The sequence below is a fragment of the Bos javanicus genome, chromosome 1 (genome assembly GCF_032452875.1).
Source record: "Bos javanicus breed banteng chromosome 1, ARS-OSU_banteng_1.0, whole genome shotgun sequence".
NCBI lineage: Eukaryota > Metazoa > Chordata > Mammalia > Artiodactyla > Bovidae > Bos > Bos javanicus.
Genome location: NC_083868.1, coordinates 95777172 through 95804611, shown reverse-complemented (window position 1 = coordinate 95804611; position 27440 = coordinate 95777172). Strand labels below are relative to the sequence as shown.

At 38.8% G+C, this 27440-nt stretch overlaps 1 protein-coding gene across 9 annotated transcripts in view; it reads right to left on the bottom strand.

The window, feature by feature from the left end:
• Positions 1 to 27440, bottom strand: part of PLD1 (phospholipase D1) — a 272923-nt gene that overhangs the window by 169243 nt on the left and 76240 nt on the right. For 7 of the 9 annotated variants that reach the window (XR_009736360.1, XM_061415861.1, XM_061415905.1 and 4 more), the window contains 6 exons: positions 11455 to 11645; positions 11087 to 11214; positions 6346 to 6491; positions 6021 to 6129; positions 4882 to 4947; positions 547 to 605 (listed from right to left, as the gene is read on the bottom strand). Coding sequence is in view for 8 of the 9 variants with exons in the window: in XM_061415861.1 (XP_061271845.1) it covers positions 547 to 605; positions 4882 to 4947; positions 6021 to 6129; positions 6346 to 6491; positions 11087 to 11214; positions 11455 to 11614 (668 nt within the window). In the remaining variant the exon portion in view is untranslated. Of the gene's footprint in view, positions 1 to 546; positions 606 to 4881; positions 4948 to 6020; positions 6130 to 6345; positions 6492 to 11086; positions 11215 to 11435; positions 11646 to 18928; positions 19286 to 27440 lie in introns of those variants that run through there. The other 2 variants (XM_061415856.1, XM_061415868.1) reach the window with 2 other exon arrangements.

The window sequence follows — 27440 nt, the reverse complement described above, 5'->3', positions numbered from 1 at the left end:
AAAAAATATTAAAAGAACTACCAACAATGTTCTTGACTAGAAAAGTTAAACTCTTTGTAAGCTCTCATATCATGAAGGATGTACTCAGTTGCTCAGTTGTGGCCAACTCTTTGCTACCCCATGGACTGTAGCCCATCAGAAGATAATCATTAAGTAAATTTCAATCTTGTTACATAATATACATTTTACACAGCATTACTTTTAGTCAATAAAATAAATGGTAAATAGCTAACTTTTATATGTGATAAAGAAGGGATCTTGTACATTTGATTTTTAATGCATTCTCGCACACATCATATTTGTTATCTCTGTAAACACCCACTACTGTGGGGTAAGAGGAGAAGGAGTGTGGAGCAGTTGGCACCTTTGTTTAATGTAGCAAGATATTCTGTTTTGTATAAATAGGTCCCTCAGTTGCTTTGACTCTGCTGGGAAGAAAACAGTGAAGCCAGGGGAGCTCCATCACCCTGGTACACCAATAAATCAAAAGCTACAATGCTCATCAACTTTTCATACTTCTCCTTAGAGATCAATACTGAAACTTACATGCCCTTTGGTCCCAAATCATGGATGAAAGACAGCTGGCTTATATCAAGAAATTCTGTCTGAAAAGAGGCCCAAAATCCATATGTTAGATAGCAAAAAAAGAAGAGGAAAAATTCAAGCATTCAAAAAATATTATGTACCTCCATGTATAAGCACATCTGGGGTACTCTACAGATTATACAGATCACAATGGCATTGCCCTGAAAAAGTATTTTTTAGAAGGATATACACAATTAAAACACAATCAAGATAGTGACGTGTGTTCTAAGATGTAGAGACAAAATGCTCAAGAAGGTCATGGTGAGACCTGCCAACAATAGCAGACCATGTCAATAACAGGCTTAATAGAAAATCAAAGACAAAAAGATACATTCCTGGCATTAGGAGGCAGAGGAGAGACCAGACACAGAACACACTCCACATCAATCAAGTTCTGTGGGAAGAACCGTAACAGTTACATGTGAAAGTATTTATTAATAGAGATACAGGGAGAGGATGACTGCTTCCTAACTAATGGGACATCACAGAGGAAATGGTGTTTGATCTGGGCTTATAAATGGGATTAATAAAATGAACTATAACAATTTTCCTTTGAAGTTTTGTTTATGTGATTGTGACTGCCTAATATTAACCTTGTAAGAAAAAATTACACATCTCTCAAAGCTGTCAGTACTGTGAGGTCCAATTGATTTTCTTTCTTAGGGTGATTGGAAGAAGTTTTTAAAATTCAAAAGGATTTAAATATCTTTAAAAACTTCAGATCAAACATATTCTCACATAGCACTTTTTATAAGGATTTTGAAAGTCAAGGTCTTTATATTTTATTTCTTATATCAAACATGGTGATTCGATACCATACATTTTAAAATTCTGATTTGTGGAAATGTATTCTAATTGGAAAATATAGAAATACATAGGTTATTAGAAATGATATTACAGACTTTAAGCCATAGAATTCGAAATGTCTTGAAATCCTAAGCCAGAATTTCTCATTTTATCTCTAGGGAGCAGAGAGAAAAATACTAATCCTAGTTTATACTGGAAGAAACTTCTCCAGAGGTGTAACTAATTTATTCAAAGTCAGAGACTAGCTGAACAGAAGAATAGGAAATGAAAAGCAAAAATCAGGGAAACCATTCATCTAATACTTGGATATTTTCTTATGCACATATAGCTGTTATCAAATTATTGACAACAGGAATATTATTTGAAATAATTCAGAAACAGTAACTTCAGAATATCATACAAAAGTTGCTAAATGTAGAGAATTTCATCTAAATAAAAAAACACACATTAGCAATGTGGAAAATTTAAAGCTGTGTATTAAGAAAAAAATTCAAATTTATCCTAAGGTTTTACTAAAGAGAAATTTGAATAAAGAACTAGTGCTATTATATAGGGAAAAAATCCTTGGCAATAAATATCCTAATATAGATTTATGGGATTGAAAACAAATGTGACCAGGTCAATTTAGAAACAAACCTAAATAATACAATTTGAAATTTAACAAACATTGTATTGTCCAGATGTCTCAATGCCTCTTCAGTGATAAAAATTCCATTCTCAACTTGAGCAAGCAAATCTCAGGAATAAGAATTTAATGATTAATTTAGTCTGACAATATTCCATTGGGCTATTGATCTCTAAATAATGTACTAATCAATATCCTTTGTCTTTCCAAAGGAACTTGTTAAATTTAAATTCTAGGAAAATAGGGGACCAAAGGGTTCCCATGCCAAAGGACAAGCAACAAACCCAGGAGATAATAATATCTCAAAATTTCTGGGGCTTGTAAAAATATAAATTAATTATATATGATTATATTAAAATGATTTTAATACTTCTATATGCTTTTTGCAGACAGAAATTTGAATATGTCTCACAATTATCAAAAGAGACACACGGATGCCAATCTAATTTCACAAGTATCAGGCAGAGCCCTGCAAGCTAGTCTCCAAGTCAGATTATCATTAGTGTGAGAGGAAAATAATGTTCAGACAGATCCTATGCTTGAAGCCTTTTGGAGAATACCGCTACTGGGGAGAATAATCTAAGTAGCCCTTAAAAATGAGGGAGTTCCCTGGCAGTCCAGTGTTTAGGACTTGGTGCTTTCACTGTTGGGGCCCTGGATTCAATTCCTCGTAGGGGAACTAAGGTCCTGCAAGCCATGAGGCATGGCCAAAAAACAAAATTGAATAAATATATGTTACTTCTCATTTTTTTTTATCAGTTGTAACTAGGTTTCCCTTTCCAAAGGAAATGTTTAGAAGACACTCTGGACTATCTAAATACAACATGGCTCAGATTTTAAAAGATTTTTATGATTGGAAAGGAAGTTAATATGAACATTTGAATACAAGTAAACATTTAAATTGCCTGGAGAATCCCAGGGATGGGGGAGCCTGGTGGGCTGCCGTCTATGGGGTCGCACAGAGTTGGACACAACTGAAGCGACTTAGCAGCAGTAGCAGCAAACATTTAAAAATCAACATTAGACTCCCATTTTTAGTAATAATAGAAGTAACATTCTTATTCATTATGTTTTTTCAAAGAAGCACATTCCTGAATTCTAGAAGGGAAGAAATATTTCCCATCAGCCTTCTCTTGAGAGTCTCTGGTTGAACCCAAATTGCTGGCTTCCCTGGGAAAACTCTTCTTCAGGATTGTGAAACCACAGAAGCTCCTTTAAGACCATCAAATGTCACAGTGCACGCTGCTGCAGAAGGTTTCCCAGTCCCAGGTCATTTGTGTGTAAAGGGGACCAGCTGGGTGCATGCCCTGCCCGTCTCCAAATAACAGAGGCAGGCATCTATAGGGCAGCAAGAAAACTCCGGAGAGTCAAGGCACTCTTGCTTCCTTTCCTAAATACAGAGGGCTTCGCTCTTTCTGTTCACCTGTTCATGCCATTCTCTAAACCAGAGGCTGGATCATACCTGCACCTACTCTGAAATTCTGCATATATACCATATACACATGGTCACGCTCCACAGTAGTACAGTTTTACATACACAGGTGCAAACTCTAACAATCCAGTGCCCTCTCAATGATCTGAACCTTTGGATAACTGAAGCTAACCCTTTAAATACCTAACCCCACCTTCAAGGGCCTCTGAAGGCAGAGCTCATTGTTTTCTGATGCCTTCTGTAAAGCCCACTTCCTCCTGCTTGCCAGTTAAGTGCCTCCCAAACATAACCTCTGCAGTTGTTTCTAAGCCCCACCACCTCTCCTCTCTTTTCTCAGAATTCTCGAGTTTTTCCTCTCCTTAGCGTTTCCCATGCTTCTCACTTTCACATGAAAAGACAGGCCTGTTACAGGCATCACAGGCCAGTCAGATGGTAATTACAGTACAATCTTTGGGTATTCAACTCTGTTCAACTGTCTTCATCACTTACTGCTGCTGCTGCTGCTAAGTCACTTCAGTCATGTCTGACTCTGTGCGACCCCAGAGACGGCAGCCCATCAGGCTTCACCGTCCCTGGGATTCTCCAGGCAAGAATACTGGGTTGCCATTTCCTTCTCCAATGCATGAAAGTGAAAAGTGAAAGTGAAGTCATTCAGTCGTTCCCGACTCTTAGCGACCCCAGGGACTGCAGCCTACCAGGCTCCTCTGTCCATGGATTTTCCAGGCAAGAGTACTGGAGTGGGGTGCCATTGCCTTCTCTGACTTACTACTCAATGTTTTTTTTCTTCAGTGTTAGAAATGCATTTTGACATTTTCTCCTCTGAAAGCCTGAGGAGTGAAGAAGGTTGATTTCTAGATAATCTAGTAGCATTTCTAGATAATCTTTAGTAGTATTTCAAGTTCATTTAAATTTATTGTTATATTAACTATCATAGTTGATATTTTAAAAATAGCATCACCCTAAACTGGATCCTGGCTGTCAAATCAATTTTGTTTTCCTATTTTTTAAATTTTACTTTTTTGTTGAAGTATAGTTGATTTACAATGTCATGCCAATCTCTGCTGTACAGCAAAGTGATTCAGTAGTATACATATAGACATTCTTTTTTTTTTTTTTTTAATTTTATTTTTTTTTTCAGAGCCTTTTTCTTTTCTTTTTTTCTAATTTTATTTTATTTTTAAACTTTACATAATTGTATTAGTTTTGCCAAAATATTCTTTTCCATTATGCTTTATCACAGGAGACTGACTATAGGTCCCCATGCTATACAATAAAATCAATTTTGTATTCATTTTATTTAGTTTAGTTTAACTTAAAGAATAATGCAGAAGTGGATACAAGCACTTGCGTTAATAAAATGATCTAAAATGTAGCCGACACTTTACAATTTTATAAAATTACTTCAGAATTTAAATCACTGAAAAGTACTTACTGTTGCATGATAGTTTCTATACATGGGCATTTTTAGTAACTTTGTCAAGTAATCTTCCAGCTGTTTCTGTAATACATATATTTCAGATTAAAGATACCATCATACTTAAAGGAAAATGTAAGCAGTTAATGACAATGGCATGATCCTCCCATCTTCAGTAAGTCATTCAATTATTCCTTAATGTTATCACTGGACAAGGAACATTGAACACATCTCTTTCAAAGCATAAAAGTTCCAGATTACCAAAAAAAACTGACATTTAAAAAAATAATTAAAAAAAATATTTTTTATTTATTTTATTTTTGGCTGTGCTGGGTCTTTGTTGCTGCCTGGGGTTTTCTCTAGCTGTGGCAAGCGAGGGCTGTTTTCTGGTTCGGTTCACAGGCTTCTCATCACAGTGGCTTCTCTTGTTGCAGAGCACAGACTCTAGGGCACATGGGCTTCAGCAGTTGCAGGCCCCAAGCTCTAGAGCACAGGCTCAGTAGTTGTGGCACACAGGCTTAGTTGCTCTGAGGCATGTGAGATCCTCCCAGATCAGGGATTGAACCCATGTTTCCTGCGTTAGCAGGAATATTCCTTATGACCGAGCCACCAGGGAAGCCCCCAACACTGACACTTAATTGTTAATTAAATTTAGAAACAAATTACTCTTCTGCCCTAGGCAGCACCATATCACTGAAGCCGAGTGGGCAAAAGTGTCCCCTGTCCCGAGGTGTCTGTACTCTGTCCTACTCTTCCCAGACCCTCACTGCTCCATCTATGGTCTTGGAATGAGATTTTACATATATTTAGGATAAGCCACTATAGATTCTGAAGCAAATATATGGAAATAGATGATTTTAAAAGAGTAGATCTCAAAGCCCTCAACTATGAGCTCAATCTTGACTCACAATGAAACCCAAAAGTTTCCTGTAGGGAGTGCAGCTCCCTCAGAACCCTCTTCCTCCTTGGGGGAATGCAAGCTCCCCAGGGCCAGAGTGGCTTGGGGAAGAAGCCTTCCCTAATTAGTTCCCGAGAGGTAAACCAGCCTAGGTGATGGTAAGAGAAGTTGCATCAAGGCCCACCTCAACCGTCAGTCAATGCCATCTTTCTACAGTGCGGCAGTTTGCTCAGAACAACAGAAGAGCGAAGGGACTTACCCTTCTACTGAAGAACTGTTCTTCTTGTTGGATCATGTTTTCAGATGTGCGGGGCAAAGCTGGCATCTCTCGAGGCTCTTCTTTGACATTTTGTCTTCTAAACGTGTGTCTAAAATGCACACACACACACGCAATGTAAATATTTATTATTCTTTGAACCATGACTCTCATAGTATTTTTCATGAGATGGTTTATTTTTAGAAGAGTCTATTTAATAAAAAGAAATATCTAGCAACAATGGACTAGTTAACCAATAATATGAACCGAAATATTCTTTCTATCCAACCCATATACTGGGATAACGTTATAGTCAATTCTGGGTTACCTTCTGGTGGGAATGGGGATTCGGATAAAGGCTTTGTACTTGAGCAGTTCTCTGTGAAATTCTTGAAAGTGCTTGAACTTCCTCTTCACTTGCCATTTAAATTCCCCATGTGTTAATTCAATAGTGTAAAGATTGATGCTTGGTACCTATAGCGGTAAATAAAAATGGTTGATATTTTAGATAACAACAACATCTCTCTGTGTACAATAGCTAATTAAAAAGTAACGTGGAAGTATCTTTAAATCCAGCTTACTTATTTTGTGTAAGTAAGGAAGCAAAGTGTTTTTTAAAAATGACTGATTACAGAAGTAATATTCTCTTAACTATTCATCTTATGATATATGCAAGACAAACTCTGACTTATATCAAAGGCAAACCTCCACAAATCTTATTGTTCTAAATACAAAGACACACAGACATACTTCTGAAACAAGAAGCCAGGTAAAAGAGACAATGAATGAAAACCCTAATTAGCCATCACGAGATTGTCCAAGCAGTGAACAGACAATGCAGGGGGTGAGAGTGAAGCTGAAGGAAATGAGTTCCATTGTGGAGCACAATCTTAGTGCAGTTTTGCTCTTCACAAATGACACCAATGCCCTCTCCTTCTGAAATGCCTTGAGAGGTCCATCCTGGTCTACAATAGCTCTCTGTCCTTTAGCTACACCAGTGACTAGGAAGGTACAGGATGATTAGAAGGAAAAGGACAAATGATCTTCCTACACACAAAATATTTCCCCAACTACTTAACTAGGATGAATTTCCACTTAACATTTTAAAAATATTTCTTCTTAAAATGCAAATATATCTTGACTAGTGATTCAATCAGAAGCACTAACAGACCTGAGGGATAAAAGTTTTGATAAAGCAAAAAGTGTCAGCAGATGGAGAGAGATTTGTAAAGCACAGGAGATCTTGACAGTTCCCATGGTGTGTGGGGAGTAGGGGAGGGTGATGGACACTGGACCACCTAGAGGACACTGGCCCCTCCTGGGAGATCCAGGCCCCATACATGGTGACAGGTGCTGGGGCAAAAAAAAGTAAATGTCCCCTCCTTTGCTAGTTTATCCAGGCTTTGGTATCAGTAACCCGATGGGTGACCAGGCCTGGTGCCATTCATCACCGATGTTTGGTATATTCTGCAAACTTCTAAAGCATGACCACTCTGTATAACTGTAGTATTAAAAAATGAGCCTGAGGGGACTTCCCTGGTGCTCCAGTGGTTAAGACTTTGTGCTTCTAATGCATGGGGAGCAAATTTGACTCCTGGCTAGGGAACTAAGATCCCACTGCCCTACTGTGTGGCCAAAAAATAAATTAATTAAAAAAAAATGAGCCCAGAATCAATGTAACTTGTGCTTTTAGGTCTAGAATCCAAACAGATCACTGGCAAACATTCAAATCTATTTCCTGCTTTGCCTCCAGTTGGGCTCCATGACGATGACTATAGCCAGAAGTTAAAAGGACCTAGTTCTGGGGTCTAATATTATATGCTGCCTTTCACCTTGACCAACATTATAGGCATCATGCCGCATCGTGTTTCACAAAGAAGGATGCAGGAGAACTCAGAGTGACCAGAAACTCTGCATTTGAGTGAAAAATGCTCAATTTAAGACGAGTCAAATAAATGAGAACAATTATACAATTTATGCAAGCTGCCACATATTCTAGGATTATATTTCCCAATCTAACAAAACTGAATACTTAAAAACATTACAAATGTCAAGTTCTATCCCTCACACATAAAGCGAGAATTCTGGACAATTCTTAGCAATTCTAAGACAGTGTGGGGCAATGGCAACAGCCTGTCCCATCCTTTTTGAAGCATCTAAAGGTCTGAAATTGCCTGGTGCAGCCGTACTAGCTATGAAGCCTTAACCAAGCATCACTTCAGTCAGATAATATCTCAGCAGAATTACTGGAATGCTTTGGAATTGGAACAGTGTGAGAAGTTGTAATAAAGGGACTGCCCATGAAGGTGTGATAAGAGGAGGGAAATCTGGACAGTAACCTAGGACTCAGGAGGGCACACTTCATTCTGAAGGGACAAAGGGCAGGACCAGGTGCTGGAGCAGGAAGGAGAGGGCCACTTAAAGAGGCTACCTTGGGTAGGGGGGAGGTGCCTTGGTCAAGGGATGCATCCAACCCAGAGTGAACTGGGTCTGGGCTATCCATAGCCGGAGCCCTGCCAGAGGACAAGGGCAGGGGAGTCTCAAGAGGCGGAGCAAAGGGAAGGAGGAGGAACAGGAGGGACACGTGGGAGACCTGCTGGGGAGGGTGGGTAGTAGCGTCTGTCCTTAGGGGGCTGTCATGAGAGTGAACAGAGAAGCGCCTACCATGAGCTGGCACACAGAACAGATTCAGTCATAGAAAGGTGTTATTTTTATTTACCTGGAATGACATTCAAACTACACGGAGTCAGTTCATATTTCCTAGTAAACTAAACACTAAGTAGGACAAGGAGGATTCTTAGCTTTTCCTACACAGACCAAGATTTAAAACAAAATGTGAAATCAATTAACTCTTGAGAGTCTCTTGGACTTCAAGGAGATCGAACCAGTCAATCCCAAAGGAAGTCAGTTCTGCATATTCATTGGAAGGACTGGTGCTGAAGCTGAAACTCCAAAACTTTGGCCACCTGATGTGAAGAACTGACTCACTGGAAAAGACCCTGATGGGGGAAAGATTGAAGGCAGGAGGAGAGGGGATGACAGCAGATAAAATGGGTAGATGGCATCACCAATGCGATGGACATGAATTTGAGCAATTTCCGGGAGCTGGTGAAGGACAGGGAAGCCTGGCATGCTGCAGTCTATGGGGTCACAAAGAGTTGGACACGACTGAGTGACTGAACTGAACTGAAGTGTGAAATTAATATAATATTGGAAATCAATTATACTTAAAAAATTAGGATCCAAAATAAAAAATTTAATATATATAAAAAAAGAATAGAACTAAACTTATTTTACTGACAGAAAAGTATGAGCAAAGAGAAGTCCTGGTTTGGCGGCTTGAATATTTATCTTCATGAATAATGTTAGGAGATATGTAGTAATAATAATACACAGTATTATATAGTATATACTTGTATAATACAATATATTATATTCTGGTATTATACAATACCATATATTATTATTTTTATTATTATTATTATTATTAAATAGCCACTCCTTTCTCCAAGGCATCTTCCCAACCCAGGGATTGAACACATTTCCTGCATTGCAGGCCAATTCTTTACCATCTGAGTCACCAGGCAAGTCCACATTATACAATACCATTTATTATTATTATTATTAAATCCTCATAACAAACCTATAAAATATGTACTATTATACCCATTATTCAGAGGAGGAAACTCAAACACAGAGATGTTAAGTAACTGGCTGGGGGTCACAATACAAAGACAGGAATTAAACCACATGGTTTGGCTCTGTAATCTGTGCATTTAACCTCCACATGTTATCACCTCTCAATCTAAATGCTGGTAGGTGATATAAGGCAAATCATCTTAGAGACATTTCTTGGTAGGCTGTGTTCAGTGGTGTATCAAAGATAAGGACCCAGCTCATAGGAAGATGCTGAAGGAAAGCTGGACACCGAGGTGGCTGTAAACTAGAGGTTAGGATACGCACAGGTAGGTCAGGACAGAAAGTGAAAGTGAAGTCACTCAGTTGTATCTGACTCTTTGTGACCCCACGGACTGTTGCCTGCCAGGCGCTTCTATCCATGGGATTGTCCACGCAAGAATACTGGAGTGAGTTGCCATTTCCTTCTCCAAAGGATCTTCCCGACCCAGGGCTTGAACCTGCGTCTCCCGCATTGCAAGGAGACTCTTTACCGTCTGAGCTACCAGGAAAAGCTCAGGTCAGAGCAACAGGCAAAACCACCAAAACGCAGGCAGCACAGTCCACCCTCCAGAGTCTGCCCCAGGCAGAAAGGTTATTCCCCACTTCCCCAGAGGCAGAAGTCAATGACAGCCTTATTCTGTCAGTCAGAGCTTAGCCGGAAGGGACAAAGGCCACCAGCCTGCAGCAATGTTCTCTACACTCAGACCTAACAAGTGTGCAACCCAGTCAGGAATACAGTAAACACAACTACCCTAACAGCATCTCCTAGCCCAGTGCTCTTCAAGAGGTTCAGGTTTCCTTGTTGAAAACATTCTACTCCCAATGCCTTTCCAGAGCTTAAAGAGAAAGCACATGATTGAAGCTTAAGGGGTGGTGTAAGGAACAAGCCAGAGTGGCAGAGTACGTGCAAAGAAATCTCTCAGCACCACTTCTGGGCAAAGGCACTGACCGTGCAGCCTCCCAGATGTTTTCCTTTTGAGAGTCAGGTAGCATTATTATTTTCTTACTGAACAAGTATTAAGAAAGCTAAACTTTTCCTTGGTTTATAACTGGCATTCTAGGTGGAATAGCAATGCCCCCCGAGTCCACACTGAACAGAAAACTGGGCAGAGAGGAAGAGTAGGAAAGGCACTTTGCAGTGTATTATAGTTGTAAACTGTCTTAATTACCTTAAAAAAATTTTTTTTCCAGAATGGGGGAAGAGGCATACAAGAATAAAGGCTAAATGAGAAGGATGCAAAAATCTGAGGTGAAGAGGACTCAGAAGTCATAAACATAAACACAAACTGAAAGTTAAAGACATAGTCATAGCCAGAAGGAAGGAAAATGAAAGTCAGTGTGTTAAGTCATAAATATTGATGAATACAAGTTGAGTCCATATACGCTCTGACCTGTTTTGTAGATGTAAAGCGCTCCACTTCCAGAACTTGAACTTTTATTGGGCAGCCGGAGAGATATGTCTGTATATTAGGCTCCTTAAATCCTTGAGTCTTATAAACAGCAGAGAAAGGGATATACACTAAAAAATAAAAAAGTAAATAAAATTGTCATAAGAATACAATGATACTAGCATCACTTGCCTGTTACAGGCATCTTTTTTAAGAATCATAATGTGCTACAACAAGAAAACAGCTAGTGAAACTCAGCTCAGTGTTGTGACATCAGCAAGGATGATCAATCACTTGCTCGTTATTTCAAATCTGTGTTCTGCCAAGAAACCATGATAAACTTTCTACTCACTCAGATCATCAGTCTTTACCTTCCTGTGTCCTGGGATCGCTGGGAGACACATCGCAGTCCACCTCCTCTCCCTCAAAGTGGAGCTCTCGCGTATCCAGATTTTCTATCAAATTACTCATGTCAGCAGCGATTTTCTGCAGTGCAGAAGTATTTACTCTTGGCTCATTTTTCAGTGACATGTTGGCTTGAGACAGGGTAAAAGCGAAGGGGCTAGGAAAGAAGAAAAGAGTTACCAGACTTACTATTGTGGTCAAATTTTAAAAGAGAATGAAATAATGCTGTTTGCAGCGACATGGATGGACCTAGAGATTGTCATACTGAGTGAAGTCAGACAGAAAAAGGCAAATATCATATGATATTCCTTATATGTGGAATCTAAAAAAAATGGCACAAATGAACATATTTACAAAACAGAAATACAGCCACAGATACAGAAAAACTTATTGTTACCAAGGGAGAAAGGGGACAGGGAGGGATAAATTGGGAGATTGGGATTGACATATACACACTACGATACATAAAATAGATAATTAATGACGACCTACGGTATAGCACAGAGAACTCTACTCAATACTCTGTAATGACCTATATGGGGACTGAATCTGAAAATAAGAGTGGATATATGTATATGTATAACTGATTCACTTTGCTATACAGCAAAAACTAACACATCATTGTAAATCAACTATACTCCAATAGAAATTTATTTAAAACAAACAAACAAAAAAACCCTAAGCCCTATTCTAGTTTTTGAATCCAGGCTTACATATAGCATATGGAAACAAGTCCACTAGCTCTATGTAAGCCCCAATTACCTCAAACAACCTTTAAATTTATTTTCCAGTTTAACATTTAAAGTATTCCTAGCTTGTAATTTAAATTGGAGTGAGATACTTAATTGTATACCAAGTAAGTAAGCAAGCAAGAAAAAGAAACACCACATTGAATAAGTGCCAGTATTATCTTTCATCCAATTTTATTAAATGTGGTTAGTAAGGAGAGACTCAAGATAGATGGATTTGGAAATCGTTTTCTCAGTGAAAAGGAATTGATTCTTGACTCTAACAAAAACATGAAAGAATATCATCAAAATAACTAACTTTAAATATTTTCTACAGAAAATTTAGGGTATTTTACAATAATTTCAATATACAGATTTTAAAAGTATTTTTATGTAGTATAACCTTTCTATCGATACATTTCCCCTATAGGTGATAGAGGGCTTCTAGTGTGGCTCAGACAGTAAAGAATTTGCCTGCAATGCAGGAGACCCAGGTTTGATCCCTGGGTCAGGAAGACCCCCTGGAGAAAAGAATGGCAATCCACTCCACTATTCTTGCCTGGAGAATTTCATGGACAGAGGAGCCTCGAGGTCTACAGTCCATGGAGTCACAAAGAGTCATCCCAAGCAGAGTGTCTTCTATTTTTTTGAGATATGAGGTTTGGCCCTGACTTTACATGAGTTGGAGAAGGCAATGGCACCCCACTCCAGTACTCTTGCCTGGAAAATCCCATGGACGGAGGAGCCTCGTAGGCTGCAGTCCATGGAGTTGCTAGGAGTCGGACACGACTGAGCAACTTCACTTTCACTTTTCACTTTCATGCATTGGAGAAGGAAATGGCAACCCACTCCAGTGTTCTTGCCTGGAGAATCCCAGGGACGGGGAGCCTGGTGGGCCGCCGTCTCTGGGGTCGCACAGAGTTGGACACAACTGAAGCGACTTAGCAGCAGCAGCAGCAGTTACGTGAGTTACAGTGATATACGTGTCCTGGAAGGTAACCAATTAGTGTACCTTTTCTGAAAGATACCAGAAATGCAAGAATTACACTTCTCTCTTTTTAAGAAAACTGGTTCTATTTCATTCTGACATTTAATAACACAGGTCATTGCACATCAGTACCTAGGGAAGAAGAGTTCATAGAGATTTTATTTTTCATTTAAAATACTGAGATTTCAGCTGTGAGTGCTGTTGTTGGAGTTGGGTGAAAAATCCATATTGGTTGTAATAAATCTCTCCAGACCAGACTCAAAAATAGGAGGGCTTCCATACCAGTAACTCCTCCACATATGTGCATTTATTACTGCAAATCACAAACATTTACTGAGTATCCACCACTTACTCATCGTGACATGGAGTGAATATGTAAAGATGAATAAGACTGGTCACCACCTACTCACTGTGAGATGGAGTGAGTGAATATGTAAAGATGAACAAGGCTGGTTCCTGGGAGGAAGGAGTTTCTAAAGCAGATGAGAGAAATAAGTTACATGGCCTCAAATCCATCCCTGGCCTCCCCCACAGTCTTGGCCTTCCTGAGAATGGCATATGCTAAGTGGAAGACACTTAGGTGGATTCTCTCCTTCAGGAGCTATCAAGAAGTGTGGGGTGGGGAGCAGAGGAAGGCTTTGTGAAAAATGCTAAGATAGAGTCTTGGGCAGACTAGGGGAGCCCTTACTGTTACTCAGCAAGTCTCTAAAGCCTATACTGATATGTTTGGTAGAAAGAGAAATTGTATAAAAATACAAAGAAAGGAGTAGAGGAGGGAGGTTCTGATTTGACCAGATAAACAGACTCAATATGTCTAAGTCTGCTCCTCCATGTTGGCTGTAAGAAGCCTGGAGCCCACTAGTGGCTCACTGCTAGCAAAATTCAGGACTATCTTTGCCTCTATCACTTCCCTTCAACTTTCCCACTTCTAATTCATGTTATAATAATAGTTGATGTATACTGATTACTTACCATCACCTGGCTTGGTGATAATCTTTTATATACCTTATCATATTTATCATCAATAATAAATCTATGAAGGTTTGTTATGTCCACTTTGAAGAGGACAAGGGTTTGTCATTCTTTCTTTATTGACAAGGAAATATGGAGAAGCATGGAGAGATTGCATAATTTGATGATTACTTAGGACAATCTGTCCAAGGTCATATAACCAGTAAGAGATGGAGAAGGAATTTGAAACCAGGTCTCTCTGACCCAAAAGCTGATGTTCTTAACCATAGTCTTTATCTTTTGCATATTTTTTTGTAGATGCGTAAGTGCCCCTAAAATAGATGGAAGTTTTAGTAAAATCAGTGCCCTTGAGCAAGTCCCTTTAGAAGCTGACTCAAATGTAAAGAAAAATAAATGAATTCCTCTTGCATCCTTCAGCCATTTAAATTCAGGACCTTGGTTTCCTTCTCTATAAATTAAAGACGTTGAGCCATTTCATCTCCAGGATTCCTTTAACAATAAAACCTTAAGTGTAAATAAAAGATGCTATAAATTGTTCAGTCTCCCTTATAATGTAATCCATTTAACCCTTCTCCCATCCCAAGAAATTAACTGAAGTAGTTTTTCATATGAATATGAGAAGTCAGTGCCTCTGGTCATAATTAAAACATTTAATTCCTTCCCTCTCAATTCAACAGGCACCTATTAAATGCCAACAATGAGCCAGGGTTTGCTTTATTTAAAATACAAGGTAATGAAAAACTTAAGAGGAAATGAAACAAGGAAAAACAAGTAAGAAATTACATCATATCATTGCTACTTGTGAATCTGTCAAGACTTTAGGTATTTTCCATTGATTAAACAGTCTAATGGGTAACTTAGTTAACTTTCTCAGCACAGCAAAGGAAAATAAGGGTTGCTTCAAATGACTTTCCTTTTGGACAGTGTTAATATTAAAAGAATAAATGTTAATGTTAAAATGTTAATGTGTTAATGCTGTTAAAAATGCATGTTGAATTTAAGATACACAGAGAATAATTTACACATTGCAAGCTAATTGGGATAAATAGTACAGAGTTACTGGATCAGTCTAACAAAACATATCATGTTTCAGGTAAGGAAGAAAAACGGATATAAATCTGTGAAAAGCTTAAGAGTGAGAAAAGAAACAGAAAGGAGTCCTCTTACCTTTTATCCTCAAGTATTTACTATGCCCGCAGCACCATTTTAGCACAGTTATGTTATTTAGTACCCACAATGATCCTACCTGGTACTTATGATTAGCCTGAATAATTTGCATTCAAAATTTTGATTATTTAGTTAAATAATCTATCTAACCTTATTTCAGTCGTGTCAGTGTTGAATTTATAAAACAGATTTTTTCTGGCTCTGAAATCTTATGGACTTAGTTATAGAAGTTTGTAATTATTAATTTTATTTTATGGGCTTGAATGTCTATAAATTAGTCACTTATATAAGCTGAACTTCTGTAACAATAGATACTTTCTGCTTGAATCACCACCCCTCTAAGGGATCCCATTAGCTCCACTGTCCTTACAATTTTGGAAACAACATAACCTGATACTCTCCTCGACTTCATCTTAGTCTTTATTTTTATGGTTTGTAATATTTTACAAGGTTCCATGGAAATGCAGCTGACCCAAAGGCTTTGTAGGTTTGTTCAGGCTTTTTTGAAGATCTCACCATTTAATACTGGAAAAAGAACCAAACTATCTGTCCATCACTGCCTTCACTTGAGTGCATGGCTGCTTTGTGTTGAGTTTTTGTCCAACAATTGTACTGCTGGTTTTATTCTTTAATATCAAGCTGCAAGGCCACTGACACTCCTATGCTGTCAAATCATAATTTATTATCCCATATTTTCTTTCATCTGAAATAATCTATAATGGTGGGTGAGCAGTTGTTATAGTTATAGCCTATTTTAACCAGCAACAGGATAAAGCCTTCAATGTGTACACTTGAGATAATGTAATTTATTTTGTTACCTCCTTATAAACATACTGCAAGATCATTATCTCTTTTGGTACCAAGTAGAGATGGAGCCCTTAGAGTGATAACAGCAGCTGTGTTTTATTTCTATTTGTGTCTGTATCCGGGAAGTAAATGGTTTTGCTTTTTTTTTTTTTTTTCTGGTTTTAAATACTAGAATTAAACATCTTTGCAGGGAACATTTAATTATAATTACCTACACTTATCTAATGGTGAAATCAGAGAAATTTAGAGTTTTCTGATCTTTAATTTTCAACATGATCAGGAAGCAGAACATCAAAGAGAACAGATATTTTCCTTACCAGATTCGTGCATAAATATTGCCTTAGCTAAACTACAAGAATAATAATATTAACTACAACTATTAATGTTAAAATAAATATTAACATTAGCTAATATTGGCTGAATATGTACTACATGCCAGGCACTATACAAAAAGATGAATTGTATGCCCTCGGTGACTCCTCACAACAACCTTAGGAACCGAGTCCCATTGTCACTCCCATTTTTAAGATGAGAAATGGGCAGCTTGTCCAGGGGCACCTGGCTGGAAGTGATAGAGTTGGACTTGAACTTGCTTGGTCTGACTCCAAAGTCTAGCTCCTTAACCAGCCAGAAGTGGAACTGGGGAATGGCAGGATGGATGGACACTTGTACTCCTTACTTTGCACACTCTTAGAATAAAACAATGAAAAAAGGCATAGTAATAATAAAAATAAATCTCAACTTCTGTTTTGTGAAGATGATGGTGATTTACTTCCTGCTTCTCTTTCTAATTTAGAAAGTTGTCCCCATTTTTTTTTCAATATGTGATGTTTGCTTACCAAGGAAAATAAATGCAGTGGATTTCTAAATCAAAAATCACAAAGATGAATATGAAGTGAATTATAATTAGATCATTTAAAACCAAATGGAGTCATGGGAATTTCTTGTTTTCCCATTTTTTATTTTGATAAAATTAATTGATAGGTCCCCATTGATTGGGAAGGTCCATAATCTGGAGAAGGAAATGGCAACCCACTCCAGTGTTCTTGCCTGGAGAATCCCAGGGACGAGGGAGCCTGGTGGGCTGCCGTCTATGGGGTCGCACAGAGTTGGACATGACTGAAGTGACTTAGCAGCAGCATAACCTCCCCAAACATATTATACAGCAAAGATTTGTACAAAATGATTTGATGCTCCCTGAAATGCAAAAATCATAAATGTGTTTTCAAGTACTAAACTCAATCTCTGGTGACACAGTAAGCCTTGGATAAAATTTTTTTGAGTTTAGCTGACTTTGAATAAACTAAATGGTATTATCATATTTTACATTCCAATTTATATACTTTGAGAAAATAACATCGGAAAAAAACCCCAACTCAATGTTTACTTAGATCTTTGAATTTTTTTGAGAACATCGGTTACACAAATATCACTGGAGGGTTTTTTGAACCTTGAACAGATAATTAAATGTCAGTGGTGTAGGGAATAGGTCAGATGACCTAAATTCATTCTTCCCTTATTATCAGTGTAATCTGGGCAACTAACAGCCTCCATGGGTTCTCCTCTGTAAAATGCAAACAGGACAGACTTGCTATTACTTACATGGTCCCCAGAGATGGAAGTTTATTTCCCAAACGCTATCCTCCTTTTGAGCTTCATATCTACTCTGGTCTTGAAGCCTCCAGAGCCCAGAAGTTTCCCATTTATTCATCCTTCTTTCTTGGTTTCATACCAAGAGTTTTCATTTTGATGAAATTAATTGGCAGATCCATACTACATAATCCCCCCCGCCAAACATTTTACACAGCAAGGATTTGTACAAAATGATTTGATGCTCCCTGCAATGCAAAAATCATAAATGTGTTTTCAAGTACTAAACTCAAACTCCAGTGACATCATAGTAAGCCTTGGATAAATATCTGGCCTAACACTGACTGCTTTTCTCCCTTGAGGTATCAAGATTGGAGACAATGATGCCAAAACATCTCACTCCCTGTGTCCACAGAACAGAAATTGGAAACCACGTTCTCTTTTCTTTTTCCCTAGCTAAAAACAAAAATGAATCTACAATTACAAAAGCAAGTTTTAGCAGGAAAATAATTTCTCAGTTCCCATAATTTTTCCCTAAATCCTTTGACCTCTTTGATAGCCTCTGTTCTCTGCCTCAGGCTTTCTCAGTCATTTCTTTTGACACGTTCTAGGATTAAATATTACCCTCTTTGCAGTGATATCAGCTTTTTTCTAGTTCATTTCTGTCATATCTTTGAGTTTAAATAGATATTTCATTTCCAGAGCCAAATACAAGTGTTAAGAGAAACCAATGTCTATTTCAAATATGAGTGAATAGGAAAATATTATCAGTCATGTATTGAGCACCTATTCTGAGCCAAGGGCTTCCCTGGTGGCTCAGTGGTAAAGAACCAATCTGTGAATGCCAAAGACACAGGTTTCAGCCCTAGGTTGGGAAGATCCCCTGGGGAAGGAAAAGACAACCCACACTAGTAATTTTGCCTGGGAAATCCCATGCACAGAAGATTCTGGTGGGCTACAGTCCATGGGGTCACAAAAGAGTGGGATACGACTTAGTGCCTAAATAACAACAACTCTAAGCCACATACTAAAGGCACATTACATGAATCACTTATCCTCAAAAAATCTCATTTAGAATCAAAGACATGGAGCTATAACAGCTTACTGAGGGTGCACGATGTGAGTGGTGGGGGTGGCCCCTGGCCCTGCCTCTAGCTCACTAGAGATGCCCATCACCACCACTCTTACCTCTTCTCCTAATGCCACCAGTCATCTTGACTTCCTCCTGGCTAAGGGCAGGGCTTCCACACAGCCTCCATGGTGCAACCCCGCAGGACTTATCACAGCTCCAGCATTCTGGCTCCACCCACCACTGGCTAGACTGACAGAAGGCCTGCTTCATTCTGAGGCTTCTGAGGAGGCACAGTACCAGGGGCTGGAACCCGGCTTCCTCGGAATTTGTGCATGTGTACTGGGGGAGGCAGGGAGAGGGGGCAAAGGGGCAATGGGGGACCAAGCCACAGAATCTGTGAGAATGGAAGATGTACTCCACTCCCCTCTCCTCGCCTGACTGTGCTGAGCACACTGCTACTGAACAGCCAACGTGGAAACTCTCCTATGCGACCAAACCACTGGCCAACTTTCGTGAAGCTGTGGCCAGCCAAGGAATGTACCACCTTCGACACTTGGCTGCCTCTCTTCTCTTTCCCTCTCTCTCTTGCTGCTCTCAGGTTCTATTATCCAGGAAACTTGGCTTCAGATAGTGTTAGAACCAGTATGAACCACTGAACCATCTCCTCTCTTGCAGAAATTCATTTTACGCTGAAGTTAACAGTAACAATAAAAAGTAAACTCGAATGGTGCTTACCATGTGCCAGGCAGTGATACAGGCATTTTGCATGCACTAATTCAATCTACCCTCACAACAGCCCTATGGAGACGGTTCTATTCTAATATCCTTTTATACAGACAAGGAAACTGAGGACACAGACAGCTTAAGTGACTTGCTCAGGGTCACACAGCAATCTGATGGGAGTCAGCTGCCTGGTTTGCTCTGACTTTGCCTTACTAACCTGGACTTTAGTACTCAGTTTCCTCATGTAAAAACTGAAATTAACAAGCAACTCTCTATATCTAGGACTTTACAGCAAGTACATTATTATAAGGAAAACTCCTCTTTCAGCACCACTAAATGTCAAAGAAAAGAACACATTCTAAGGAACCCCAACCAGGAAATTAAAACCTAGCCCAAATGCAAAGGGTATTTAGGTGATGATTCTGAGCCAATATCTAAATAAGATTTGTTCCTGCCTCTATAAGTCACAATGTACATATCAACGTTTGTATTGAAGAGAAAACGTAAGAGGGGCCCTCCTGACTCCAAAGATTGTTAATAAGCTTACTAGATATGATGAGTGAGAGACTTGGTACAGCCAATAAACTGACTTAAATCCAGTAAGGATCCCAAAGGAAACATTCTTGTTTATAAAAAGAAAGGTAACTAACATTGCTATAAACTGTGGTCAGACTTCTAAAAATAATATCCTTCAACGTTAAATGAATACTCAAGTTTTTATGGTCAAGAATAGAATATGCAAGCATTGTGATGGGTCTTCAGGAGAGGAAGCTAACTGCACATAAATTTATAGAAACATACTTCATTCTGGCTGATAAATTATGTTAAATGATATTAACATAAACATTTTTCTTACAAAGGGAGATTAAGAACACCAATGATTCGGTGAGTGAGCAACAGATGAACAAGATAAACATTTTTCCACGGTAGAGTTAATCTCTATTAAAATCACTTTAAGACAAAATTTCTTTCACTGGCTCAGAACAGTAAACATTTTTTTTTTTAATGAGCACAATGTTGTTTTTGATGATACATACTGACCAAAAAACTATAGATATTAACTCAAGAGTTTTCATATAATCATTCATTCTATTTTTGTTGCTTCTTTTTCTTAAAACTGTTCTGTGTATCTTATGATGGCAGTGCTGTTTAACTGAAGAAACTATGTTCTCACATATAGACTTGATCATTAAAATTCTGTCCAGCTGTCTAAAAGGCTACGATTCCTTTTTTTCACTTCCCTCCAAAGAATTGGCAAACAACCTCCATTAGTGTGAGTCAGCACGGAAAGCATTTTCACTGATAACCCATGAATTTCACCCATGAAAAGAATGAAGTTGGCGAACACACATGTATAAACTCCTCTAGACATTCTACAGCGCTAACGAGCTCTCAAACTTTTGTCTTGACCAGTGGTAAACACAGCAAAATCTCAATTTTTTAATCTTCTATATACTTAAAAAAATATTTGTTGAGACAGCAGAGTACCATGGAAAGTATGTGATTTTTGAGTCAAATAGCTTGAATTCTAATTCTCCTTAGGCTGAAAAACAAGGTATTTATGTCTCTTTGAAGTTTCCATTGCCTAGTGTGTAAAGTGGAGATAATACTACTAAAGTAAGGAATTACAAGAATTAAATGATGTGAGTAGCTCAGAGCTCAGGCCATAGTAAATGCTGAAACAATGTTAGTTCCTTCTATGCCCTTAGGTATTCTAAGAGCTACAAGTCTTCTGTCCAAACTCCATATATCAATTCTTGAACTCAGTTCCCTCATTAGTAAAGGAATTAGCAGCTAGAGTTGTATTCTGGGAATGGTCTATTTGTTTGCCACTAAGAACAACATAGAAAGTACTACAATTGTCTGAAAACAAAATGGATTAAGCTAATGCAGGTGCCCATTTCCCACTACAAACATGGAACTGCTGAATAAATTGAAGATCAATTTTTAAAAATACTTAGTCAAGGATAAAAACAGAGGCAGCAGCACCAAAAACAATAATGAGAAAAAGCTTCCAGTTTCCAAAGGTGAAGAAATAAAGTCAGATGGGTATCCTGGAACTGAGGCTGAAAAGGCCCAAAGGGTTTTGATCATAGATAAAGGGTCTGAGATAACTTTTCTGTCTCCATGTGACTGTAAGGAGACATGATCCTAGGACTATGGGAGGCAGGGACCTAGAAGTGAGACTCCTACAAAAATGCAGAGCCTCAAAGAGCTGCACAATCTGTTTAAATGAGACTAGAAGAAGCATACCCAGCAGTTCTGAAAAGGAACCGCATGAAACTGTGGAAACTACAAAATAAGAAATTTCATATAAAAGTCATTCAGGATCACAACTTCTAGCTGCTAGTAATACAGGTGTAGCTCTATTAGGTCAGCCATCCCACAGAAGATGACTCTAAATTCTGGACAAAACGTAAAACGTAAGTGACTAAAAAACGACTGAAAGCAAGCAGAAACTGGAAAGGGATCAACACAGGGAAGAAACCGAAGGCACTATTTTTGTCCCAGGACACACCTAATTCACGCCAAGTGGGATGACTAAAACTCAGACTTGATCCATAATTGTACTGGCTTAAGAACCAGGAAACAGTTTTAATGGCAATTACAACAGTTTAAAAGTAAATTGGGAAACTGTGGAAAGGAGAGAGCCACACAAAGGGAGCACCCAGTTCTGCTTAGGCCAACCCTTGACCCATGTATTCAAGAGTACACTCCAAAGAACTCAGATAGTACTAAAATGACTTCAGTAGAGATTTCTGCTACTCCTCACCACAGGAAATATGGAGCGTGAAGTATGACTCCAACCAAGTTAACTGCCTCCTAAAACAAACAAACTCTTTGCAAAGAACATAACTAAATCCAGAGTCTATAATATAATCAATTACAATATCATCTAAACTTATTTGACAAAGAAGAAACAGGAAAATGTGATCCATTCTGAGGAGAAAAGTATATCAATGGAGGCCCATCCTGAGATGTAGAAATTAACTGACAATGATTTTAAGGCAAATATCATAACATGCACTAGGATGTCAAGGAAAATGTGTTTTTGATGAATGAACAAGTAGAAAATTTCAGCAAAAAAGAAAGCCCAGTGGATGGGCTTAACATCAAAATGGCAATGACAGAATCAGTGAACTTGAAGACTGAGTCATCAAAATTATTCAAAGTGAAGAACAGACAAAGTGGTAGAAAGATTTCTAAAAAATGAACAGAGCCTCAGTGACCTACATGATGATACCACAAGACCTAACAATTATGTAATTTGAGTCCCAGGAGGTCAGGCCAGAGAGAAAATGAGACACATACACAAAGGTTTGAAATAATGACTAAAAAAATTTATCAAATTTTGGAAAAGACAGAATGGATAGTTGGGTTATATTTTAAATAAGATATCAATACTATACAGCAAAGGAAATAAATGTATCAGCACAAAGTTTGGTGAAAAAAAAGTCAGCTTACAGTTTGTATTTAGAATTAAAAAACAAAACAATCCTGTATGTTGTCTATTAACATAAATGTATGTAGAAGTATGATGTAAAAAGCAATCAAGTAAATAACTATATGAGAACTTTAGAAGCATGGTTGCCTTTATGGAGAAAGGGTGGGTATCCTCTATGCGAATAATCAGAGGTATAAAGAGGACTTAATATATCAGTGACATTTTCTTTCAATCTGGATGTTATAGGTATATAGGGTTTTCCCCCTAAACATTCCTATTTTTAAATACTTCATTTAAAGCAAACAATTGGAAAAAAACAACTGCCAAATGTGACACTTTACTAATATCCTTAATTCAATTATAGTTAATGACTTTTGCATTCCTTACAAAAAAAAAATTCACTCTTCTTTATAAATTCAGCCAATAGGTGTGACCCACTAACAGGGCAATATGCAAGATACTTTAAACTGCTTCACCCTCTGGAAAGCATATTTGTAGACTTCAACCTGATTTCCCTTAGAGGCAACAGTTATCATCTACGGTTCTTGGTCATGCTTGGGGATTAATTAAAAAAAACAGTAAAAATATGAAGTTAAATAGGCCCATATGGAACTGAAAGTAAACTTGACCTCTTTTGAGACAACTAAACTAACGGTCAAAACAGGGCCTTGATGCTCCATGGCTCTTGTCTATAAAGTTGGGGTGTCCACTATTAATGGTAATGATGTTTGGGTAAGGGAAAAAGTCATCAAAACTGAAGTTCTGTTTGAGTTTTTCTTTCTGGAGGAGCTATTAAAATTGCTTTGATTAAACTTTTAAAACAAGAAAGCTTTGATAAACTCATTTGAAAATTTCCCCTCCTTAGCACTGGGTACCTAAATTAGGAAGTTCCTTCCTTTATTTTAGGAATCCAAGCTTTAAAATACAGTGAAACTCGTTTCACAAATTCTTCAAAAATATACAAGCACAGGTAATAATAATTATTAAAATTATGACCAACAGCCTTCTCCTTCTTTTAACACATTCTTCTAGACCTGATCTCATTTGAACTCCAGAAGCCTAGACAGGAGGCATTACTGTCATCTCCACAACCGAGGTGAGTGAGCTGAGACTCTGCCTGGTCTCTCAGTTACAGTGTGCATGGGCCAGGGCTTAAATATGAGTCTCAGTGAAATGACAGAGAACAGCTATTTCAGACTGAAAAGAGATACAGAGGAGCCTTCCTACTAGGGAAACACCTGAGTCCCTGGCCCAGTTACCACCTGGATTCTAGCTGAGAGGCAGCTTGGTAGAGTCAAATGAACACCTAAATTTGAATGTCCATGCCACCACTTATAAGCTGTGTGAACCTATGTGAGTAACTTATCTTCTTTGTGCTTTAATTTCCCATCTATAAAGTGGGGAGAGTAGTAATGCCTACCGCATTGGATTGTTGTGAGGATTAAGTCAGTCAACATGTTGCTCAGCTGGTAAAGAATCTGCCTGCAATGCGGGAGACCTAGGTTTGATCTTCCCTGGGTCGGGAAGATCCCCCCAAAAAGGGAACAGCTACCCACTCCAGTATGCTGACCTGGAGAATTCCATGGACTGTATATATAGTCCATGGGGTTGCAAAGAGTCAGACACGACTGAGTGACTTTCACTTTCACTTTTTTCATAAAATACTAAAAATAATATCTGGGCCAAATTTGTGCTAGATACATGCAAGCTGCTGTTATTAAAAACTGGCCTTCTTACTTTTTTTTTTACATAAAACAAGGTGAATAATGAAGTCAAGAACTGAGGATACAATCTTTGGACTGATGAAACCAGTGGATACAAACCCTGGTCAGTGACTTCTAGCACACATGAGAATCTAGTAGTTCTAGTAATTACCATTCTAGTAATGGTAATCATTTGGCTTCACATCCTTTGATGCACTGAGAAGAAGACAGAAGCTCAAGATCCCACAGAGAAGGCAGAAGAAAGACTAGAACTGAGGCCTCTTTCATGCCCCACATGCTAACACAAGTCTGTTTCTGGGCCAGATTCATTCCATATAATGCATCTGTGAACCATGTCCAAATGTGTAAGGAGTATGACCAGACAGGCAGGATAAGTTGCTATTGTCTCAGCTGCAGGCAGACTCTGTTCAGTACATGTGGACTGACTGCCCGCTTCACAGGGAAAGAACTAGTTTGGTCTTTGCTCAAGAAATAGCTGCTCTTATGAATGTCACTAAGGAACAGAGCTATTCTAATGACACCTAATTCTGCGACACCACTGAGAAGCACGTGGATTGCATTAATGCTAACAAGAAATGGCAGACAAAGATAGGCTGCCAAACCTCAGCGAATTGGAGAGAGTCAGTATGTGTCAGCCAGACTGGCAAGCCATCTTGCTTTCCAGGCGTGCCTCTTTGTGGGTTTCTCAAGCGACTCAGGATGATATAATTCACTCAACATGTATTTATGGAGCAACCACAATATGCTGAGCACCATGATGTGTGCTGGGGAAACAAAATGACCTCCCATAATTGACTTCACTGTGAAAAGCACACTCTCATTACTCTCCACCTCACCTGTGTATTTACCTCCTTCACTGTTAAACCCCCGAATAATGCCCTTCCTTCCGTATCTGCTATCTCCCATCTGTGCTTCTTTCCAACCCTCCTCTCATCACTCGATTAATCAAGTCCCTTATCAACCTCTCTTGCTTACTGTTTTATCCTATTGCTGTTTAAAATATTCACAAGCACCTCAATTACATATATGTTCCACTCAATTTCTCTTGCTGTGACTTGAGTCAAGTTTTTGAAGGATTTCTGTTACCCCTCTCAGCTAGGCTAAACCACACATGTTTCATGCTCTCTGACCTCTCAGCCTTCCAACAGGCTGCTCCCTCTGGAGTCTGCCTTACTCCAATTTCCTTCTTCGTCTAATTAACTCTTGTCACTCATTCTTTGTCCCAGGAGCCACCTCCCTCAGGAAACCTCCCTGTCCTTGCAGGCTGGTTCAGATGACTCTCCTCAGTGCTCCTACCACATCTAGATGAGTCCACTGAGAACATTTTCCACTTTGCCTTTGTCTCTATTCTTATCTCACTTCACCTTTCTGTTGCTTGACACCCTCCTGAAGAGTCTCTTCTCTTGGCTTTCACATTCCCACACTCTTCTAGTTTTCTTTCTGTCTTCAGCCACTGAGATGAAATCTTCTTGGAGGCTGTTCTTCATCTGCTCAACTCTTACATGTTGGTAGTATTCAGGGTCCCACGATCTTCCTTTCAGAGTCTCCTCACCTCTCAGGGGTGGTTTCATTCATGGCAATACTTGGTGACAATACATACTCCTGTTTCCTTTCTTTGGTGTTTTTATGGCTCCCAGGTGATACCACCGTTGAACACATTCCTTCCACTTGCCCTCTGTCTCTTCTGGAAGACTGGGAGCTCCCTGAACAAGAAGCCATCTCTGTATTCCCAGACACTGGTGTCTACTGGGCTTGTGGTAAATCCTTCCAGCCTTATTCTTTTTCCTAAGCTTCAGATATATATACCCAACCACCTGTGAATGTCCCACTTGGGTGAACTTGATATTCTCCAAATAGAATCGTCATCTTCCAAATCCCAAAACATTTCCTCGTTCTGGGCTTCCTTCCTGAATGAACTGGGAACATCATCTATGCAGCTGCATAAACCACATCCTGGAATTCATCTGCAGCCATACTCTTGCCCTAACACTCTCTATCCAAACAATAAGTCCTGTTAAATTCTAAATATATCTTCAGTCTAACCACTATATTTTGTCTCCATAATCATGACAGGTTTCAGGAAATGAAAAAAAGTACAGTGTAGTTGGGCATAGGGTTAAGTGCAGGTGATGCTAAGGCATTTAGATTTTATCTCAAAGTCTCCATCCACCACCTCTCACTTCCCACTCTCGATGCTGGAGTCCTGGAGCTAAAAAGTATTCAATGACAATAATTTTGAGCTGTTCAAAATGGGATTTTGTAGGATAAGTAACATTATTTTCAATTGGTTATCTTTTTTACTCCCCAACTAACCAATGTGGTTTCCCAAATAAAAAAGATACTGGGCTAAACAGAATACTGGCGCTGCTCTCTTTATAAAGTTACTGTAGACAATAGCGATTTCCACATAAGTCTCAGGGACGTAAAGTAGTGCCTTTGCGGAACCATCAGAGCTCAGTTCTGCCACCTTTGAGAAACGACGCAATATTTAAGGTAAACAAGTTAAACTGGATGCGTATGAGGGTGAGGGTTAGGGGAAAGAAGGATAGTAGAGATGAGAAACAGGCTGGATCTAATGACTCACAGGCACAGCTGACACATGATCAATTCATCATTAAAATAGCACTAATATAAAGTTAATAAAAAGCCATAGAGTAATCAGGAAGTGCCTTAAGTTAGTAGTTTCCAAGAGTTCCTTGTTATGCCACCTATATCTGCCCCAAACTATAAGCATTA